The sequence below is a fragment of the Trachinotus anak genome, unplaced genomic scaffold, assembly GCF_046630095.1.
Source record: "Trachinotus anak isolate AG129_WGS33_773 ecotype Australia unplaced genomic scaffold, CSIRO_AGI_Tana_v1 ptg000019l, whole genome shotgun sequence".
Lineage (NCBI taxonomy): Eukaryota > Metazoa > Chordata > Actinopteri > Carangiformes > Carangidae > Trachinotus > Trachinotus anak.
The window spans coordinates 17,419,094-17,426,977 of record NW_027273870.1 but is presented as its reverse complement, the minus strand read 5'-3'; the positions used below and the strand labels follow the sequence as shown (position 1 = coordinate 17,426,977).

Here is a 7,884-nt window from a genome sequence, read left to right as displayed (position 1 = left end):
ATGCTCTAGCTATTTACATATCTCTCATCAACTGCCATGATCACTGCTTTATGAAAACTCTATACCATGTGAGGTTTATTATTTCTGATTACAACCAAGTTGTAACTATATCCTTTCAGTACCTGAACACACCAAAAATTTATTGACACTAAATTGTCACTTGCTTAAGACACCTGCCATCTTGTGTGGAATTGTCACATTCTCAACAGAAGTGTTTATAAAGTTATATTAATTCTATGCATTTTCCTTACTAATCTAACATTGCACTAAATTTAAATGTATTTTTATCTTTCCCCTTATGTTCAATCTGTTACAAAATATTCCTTATAAAGTGTGTTTACGGGAAGACATGCCAACAGAGTAATGTGTATAAAATGAAGGTGAAGTGAGGATACAAAGAAGGTTTTCACCTGGCAAGTGACTTGGACAAAGGAGCTGATGCTAACTCAACCAAGATTTGGCTGGCAAATTGTTTTGTGTGTTTATGTGTGTGAATAAAATAGTGCTGAAATCATCCAATTCTTTCGTTTGTGTGAGACTGGCACAATTAAAATAGTTTGATAAAAATGTCTGTTAGATATGATAAATCAATTATAAGAAATGACAGAATCTGTTACATAGATCCCAAGTTAACGTTAAAGTACGCTGTCTATTTTGTTCAGGCTATTGAAAGACATCAATGCTGCCACCAGCTGTATTTAAATTGAATAAAATGGATAGATTAATGTTGCAACATAAGACTGCAGATACAACCTGTGTTATTTTATACACTATTTACTATTTAGCAAACAGGAGAAGGTATATAATTTACCATCCTAGTTTAGTGTGTTAGAATACTATCATTTACTTAATATTAACATTAATTAATTATTACTGGCAAAGTACAACCGTAGTCAAGACAGTAGTATTGGACATTTGACCAGGTGAGGGCACTAGATAAAGAGTCAAAGGATGATCAAAGTCGTTACAACCCATAGACTTCTGTCCTCTCAGAATCCTATTTTACCTTTTAAGTAGGTGACTGTTAAGCAACACTGCCAGACCAAAAGGCAAAGGATTACTTCAAAGGAGTGTTAGGAAGATCTGCAGCATTCTTTAATGGTACTCCACCTTAAGTGGTCTGCCTGGTTAACATTCTCCATAAATACTTTACAACACACAGGAAAAGCATGCACAGAAGAAAACATCCAATCACCTTCCAGGAAGGTGATGCTCACGCTGTGTTAACCCAAATGTCAAATACTTTGTAGTATAAAAGACTTCTGGTAGTCAGTGTTTGTTGAATTAAAATCAACCATTATTTAAAATAATACAAAATGTATTCTAGAACCCTAAAATAAATGTTGTCCTCTGTTTGGAAATTACCGCAATTCTGAGGAAGACACTTGCTCTGTGCCCTGCACAGATATACAGAATGACCCTCGATCACAGCTGCTTTCCAAATATTAGAGCACTCTAATATTGACATTATTTGCCAACTAACTGCATGGATATTCATGAACAAGATGTACTATTTAAATCAATACATGAACACAAATAGTAAAAACAGTATTTATTCAGAGAATACCCATTCAATGTAAAGTATATCTATGAAAAAATATGAACAAACCAAAAAGATTAAAAATGATTGATCATACTTGCTAACTTCTCAGCTGTCACATACTAACCATATAAACTGCATTACAAACAATCATGTTATTAAGTTAATGCAGATGGAAATTCCCAGATCATTGGCTTGATCTGTGTTCTAGCGAGGTGGAAAACCCCTGTGTGGCCCTCCCCTGCCCCTGAACCCTCCTCTGTCCCCACGGAAATTTGGTCTGTTTCTTTCACGGCCTCTGTCTCCGCCTCTTCCTGCATTTGGCCCACCACGTCCGCCTCTAGGTGCTCCGCCACCACGGTCCGATTTGAGCTTAGCAGGTGGAGATTTGGGCCGCAGCCTCTCTATTTCCTCAGTGCAGCCAGAAAGGTGGGAGTTAGGCAAGCCAAAATGTGAGGCATAGGTCTCTGGGTTAAAGTTACTGTTTGTCAAAGTAGGACCCACTGTCAGCCAGCCTAGAAAGAGAAGACTGCAAGTTAGCAACAACATGGCTGTTCAGAAACGTGCAGACAGAAGAGAAGCTAACTAAAACCCAAACATACAACATACAGTTATCACCTAAATTCACCTGGTCAATGTATTTTTCCTTGATAAGCATATGTCCCATCTTACCTGGTCTGATGGTTGAGTCTCGCCCAAACAGGTGCAACCTCCTGCGGCCCAAACAGAAGTGCTCAATGATGTGGAAGATCTCTACAGGCTTCTCTACATTTCCCATCTCAGGCTCCTCAGTGATGATCAAGTCAATATCCACATTAGCATGGATGAAGTCACCATCAGTACTCCTTCGCACGGTTCCTTTGATTCCCATTAGGCAGTGTTCCTGGAGGGAATGTGTTGTATTTGTCTCTGTTCATTACAATATACAATTTACACTGGTTTAAACTTTAAATTTACCATACGTAAATGGTCTTGTAAACCTTGAATTGAGAATATATCATTATATCTACAGATTCTCAAGGAGAATAAATCCCAGACTAAATGCATTCTGTAAAATTTAGAGATATTTCACATTTGTTTTGGGCAGGTGTCTGTGAATGCTGTACCTTGGTCCTCTGGAACACTGCTTTGGGGTCCAGTGCCTTGGTCTTGCCTGGGTTATTCTTGTTGGTCTTGATCCAACAGATATCTTCACACCGCCTAAAGCCCCACTTTCTCAAACACTGAAATGGGTGTAATACGTCTTATGATGGATTACATACTGCATGGGCTAACAAGAACTGCTTTTAGTCACAGTGGGGCTTCACCTGCCCATCCACTGTGCATCATATCAAATAGCAAATTTTAAATAATGTAAATTCAAATTTACAAAATTCTGTTCACTCTGAAAAAAAAAATCTCATCATTGGCTGGTTACTTGTTCTTTGTAGCAGCTGAATGCTTTTGGGGATGACACAGAAAATTTGTATTGTTCTTTTTTCACACATTGTTACCTTACAATAAACAAGATGTAGCCTTCCTTCCTTAATTTTTACCACGCTTAGTTTTTAGTTGGTTTTAATAATGGCATCAGAAAGAAGGTTCAAAGGAATTGGAAAGGCATTTTATATTAGAACAAAACTCTGCTACCACCCTGTCAGCAATGTAATATCTCATCTACTTTTCTGTAGTTTTTGTTTGTTTAAATATAAAAGTTCAAATGTTAAAGTTGACATTTATAATGTGGTTTAATATGTGGTTTTATGACACTTATCTTTGTGACCCCAAAGAATAGACAGACAATGAGGGAAAAACTTTGTCGACATTCTTAATGTAAACAGCAAAGTTTTTTCCGGGGGTGGGGGGGGCACATGCATTATCAACACACACGCTCCAATAAAGGCAACTATAAAATCTATTTTTTTCGAACACAGAGAGTCAGGCTGTGACTCTGTGAAACTGTCTGCTCAAAGGAAATGCGTCACACCAACAACAGACAAGCATTCAACAAAGAAAACAAAGTTGTCTGACAGCTTTTTGGACATGAAGCAGGGTGTCTCTGCAGAGGGGCTTAAGCCTTGAATAGTCCAGTGAACACACACACTTCAAGGTAGCTGAGGACATTTCAGCTTCGGTTTCTGAATGCCTCATGCAGTGTTGTGAAACAAGTAGTACAAATACCACACATGCCTTACAAAACCAGTAATGAACAAGAGGTATATTTTAACAGAAAGCTAAAAGTTTGCCTGTAATTTAATGTGTGCTTTTGACTGTGTGTGTGTGTGTGTGTGTGTGTGTGTGTGTGTGTGTGTGGGGGGGGGGGGGGGGGGGGGGGGTTACCATTCTGCCCAAGTCCAGGCCTTCACCAGAGCCACACCAGAGAAAGACGAAGGAACGTAGTGCTGATATCTCCTCAATTTCAAGTTTCATGATCTACAATAGCAGGGAGCACAGAAGGAAAAGTGAGTGAACATAATGTCAAAATCTTGATCCATGAAGACTGAATAGGCTGTCCTGCCATTAGAGACAGCACAGATGTTTTGATTACCATCTTTACATTAGCAGGGTCATTCTGGATTCTTGTCATCTCCTACTGGGAGCCCACTACTGTATATTTGCACTGGCAACTTCCTAATACTATTTGGGATTTCCAAATCAATATCAAACATACTGCACATACATTTTTTTGTTAGAGTTCTTCAAGTGTGACCTCTTACTCAAATATTAATGATCAGAATTATGCACTGGTCAAGTGTAAAATTATGCAGGCTAAAATGAGACATCCTCCAACAAAATTATATCTGTTATACTTACTTTTTCTGTAAGTTATTTAAACCAGCCTGGGCAGATGGCTAGGCTTTGGGTTGTCCTTTTTGAACATGCATTCATACACTGAAATATGTCTCTCATACTGACTTCCACGCCTCACTGCCTTTTTATTATTACTTAATTTCTCTTTATTATTGTCAAGTTTGGCATGTGCCTCACTTGTGGCCCGTGAGCAAGTCGTAACAATATTCTATATTTATTCCAATCCCGGCATGAACTGCTAAATGCTAAAAGATGTGTACATACGTCATCCCAGGTCCAGAAACGCTCAGTGTGGCTGATGCCTGATTCTCTGTAGTACTCCTCCAAGGGAGGTTCAAGCAGGATAACGTCAAACTTGCACTTCAATTCCTGCAGGTCAAAGTGCTCTGGGTCAGCCTGGAGGTACCTTGACATAGAGGCACAGACAACTTTAATAGAGCCAAATGTTTTCAAAACAGTCAATGCCAACTTGAAATGGCCAGTGTCTTCTTAATGCAAGTTATATTCATCACATTGGCAGACTGATATTTACTCTTCCATTCACAGAATTATTTAACATACATGGGAGGGGTGTTGGTGGTGGAGATGAGTTCGTCCTTTAGTCTGATCAGCTCTCGAAGCTTTGGGTATTCTTCAAATCGGTCAGCCAAGCCTTAACCAGATAAGACACAGGGGTGAGACCCGTACACAAGATTGCACATGTACATTAACACACACACAGACAAGCACACACTCACCAACATCTCTAATGAAGTTTTGTGGCCTATGACCCGTGTCCACAAAATGCTGACAGTAGTCATTGTGAGGGTTCAAACTCTGGGTACCCTGAGAATAAATGAATGAATTAAAATAAAAGATGAGCAGGAGAGAATATACATGCATAAAAAAGACAAAAATTCTATGGTGAGAGTTTTCCAACCTTAAGGAAAGTACTTGAGTCCTTGTACACCTCCTCATATGGATTGCTTTCTTCTGGCTGCTGCACCTCCACCTCATCCTAACACGCATACACACACAAAACCACAATGAGATTCATATTTTTGTCCATGAACAGAACCTTTATCTGCACGTGAGGAGTGAGTGAAATCACAATAATAAATAAGTAGAGAAGTAAGGATAACAAATAGAAGAAGGTGCATTAAAGAAATACCGTAGCATATTAGTCAAGATTCTAATTTTCAAATCAGTCAGCCAGAAAACTAAGAGTAAGCAGGCGCATCGTGAACCCATTTATTGAGCCCACGTCATATCGACCCCAAAGTCAGCCACAAGTAAACCTCAAATTTCACGATATACTCACAAATGAAAAAATGTCAACTTTATTTTGTCCACCTTATTCTCTGGTGATTTAAGTTTTATAATGTCAGACCAAATGGAGCATGACCTCACACACTGACATGCAGAGAGGACATTATTCAGATAATACCCAATAGATTCATCTCATTCTTTGGCCAATCTTTGGAACTAATAATTAAAGAACAATACATAGCTCAATGCTCTTAAGACTACTTTAAAAAGAGTCAAGTTATAGTTTAAGATTCTCAGGCAAGAGGTATTTTAACTGGCCAGACCAGGAGGGACCACACCTTTGCTTTGAGGGCCACGAGGATCTGGAACAACCTGCCTGAGAAGATACGGTTTGCTCAGTCGGTGTCATCTTTTCAAATACTTCCCTGTAGATACTTACTCAGTGGCTTGTCATCATGTTTTATTCTTGTATTTTGATGTTATTGACATTTTAAGCCTTTAAACCAATCCATTTAAAATCACTATAAAATGTGATTAGAAAAGTGCTATATAAATCAGATTGATTATCATCTCATTCAATAGGGCGGAGGGCTCTTTAACCCATGTAGAGTCATAATACTCAGATGTAAATACACTCACCTTTTGTTCCTCCACATCTTCCTCTGTGTCCTCTCCTTCTGTCTGTGCCTTCCTTTTAGAAGGCAGGGCTGAACTATCAAATGAGGCCCTGCAAAATACAAATATCCTGAACACATTTCTAGATTTGATGTCTCTCTTAAAGCACAAGATCAACGTTTTGACACTGACATGGATGAGACAAAACTGGGAAGCAAGCTGGACTAATGTTTACAAAAAAATATGTTCAAGAACGAAAGAGGGAAACATAAACATGAAAAAGTCAGAGAATTTAAAATGCTAAATGTGTGCACAAATACAGGTCCAAAATGGTATGAAATGCTTGGACTGTTGTTGTTGTTGTGTGTTCTTCATGCCATTTAGCCCCTGTATTTGTGCATACATTGAGCATACTAAATTCCCTCACTATTCTGCACCCCTCCTTTCTTCTCTGTTATTTATGACCTGTTTGGTGTTATATGACATCTCACCTGCATGTTTCTCTCGTCTCCTCTATCTCTTTTAGTTCATCCTTACTGTTTAGGACAGCGCCGATGCTGTCTGCACTTTCAGCTCCCAACTGTGGACAGACATGAATGCGTACATCACTGTAGACTCATATTTTCTACTTCTGGCATCCCCCCCTTTATTGTATGAAACATAACCGGCGCATGTATTTATTAATTAAGTTCATAACAAAGCATGCAATCGTGCTCAACATTTTCTGTTATGCACATCCTCTACACACTCCAACTGAGTCGTGGTATATTTTTCATTTCTGTGCATCAAATTGTCTCAGTTTCGACATGATTTCATTTCACAGGTTCGCTTGGTTTCATTCATTTGCATTTCCAGTGAAGTTATTTTGCGTTTCGGATCCACTCGAGGGCGACCAATGTAAATGTTTGGAAGCGGTCTGGTTATCACCGAGTTGTCAACGTTTAGGTGACTCTTTGTCCCTTTTCACCACACAGCCGAAAATGCGTCTACCACACACGACAATAACCTTCTGTTATCTGGCAGTTGATTAGCGCTGCTGGTTAAATTAGCTACTTGCTAACAACAACACTACTTGCCTGTTGCGCTAAAAGCTGCCGCCTAAGTTTTTGCCGCTCTCGGATCTCTTGCAGTCGACTGTTCATTTCTTCTGCTGTATCGTTTTCTAATTACTTATTAAATACCTTTTGTTGTTATTATCAAAACCTCCCATATAGGTCTGACTAGCTTGGTTTAACGGAAGCCAACAATTCGCTAATGTGTAACAGCCGCTAAAAAAAAAAAAAAAAAAAAAATCACAATGGGTGCACTCGTTCTGATTACCGGCGCGGTCGGTCAGTAAGTGGAGTTAACCGCTAAAGTGGAGGGTTGAAGACACCTGGGTGCAAGTGGTCAACTTCTTTTGTCACTTTCATGCAAGTCGAGGCAGGTTTTGCATTCCCGACGGTGTTGGCGGCCAGGCTGGAGCGGTTCACCCGGCGAAAGGAGCGGTTTATCGAGTGCTGACACTGAGCATCGGCGTACACGGGTATTAATGTTTAACAAATACCGATTGAATAGACGCCGTGTGATGATGTCACCAGATAGGACGCTTACGTTTGACGTTTCCACGCTCCTCGTCCAATCAGAGACTACTACATCGTAGACACTAGAGGCGCTATGTAGTCCATCTGTGTCCACTAGTTCTCCCCATG

At 39.5% G+C, this 7,884-nt stretch overlaps 1 protein-coding gene across 1 annotated transcript; it reads right to left on the bottom strand.

Annotated features, from left to right (window-relative positions):
* Positions 1-1,071: 1,071 nt before the first annotated feature.
* mettl14 (methyltransferase 14, N6-adenosine-methyltransferase non-catalytic subunit) lies at positions 1,072-7,743 on the bottom strand. Its single transcript, XM_071504567.1, has 11 exons — positions 7,270-7,743; positions 6,685-6,773; positions 6,218-6,305; positions 5,250-5,327; positions 5,068-5,155; positions 4,892-4,982; positions 4,595-4,736; positions 3,860-3,952; positions 2,647-2,763; positions 2,213-2,423; positions 1,072-2,055 (listed from the first exon to the last, which is right to left on the bottom strand). The coding sequence occupies exons 1-11, from the start codon at positions 7,333-7,335 to the stop codon at positions 1,748-1,750; spliced, it is 1,371 nt and encodes a 456-aa protein (XP_071360668.1). The 5' UTR covers positions 7,336-7,743; the 3' UTR covers positions 1,072-1,747.
* Between the last annotated feature and the right edge of the window lie 141 nt (positions 7,744-7,884).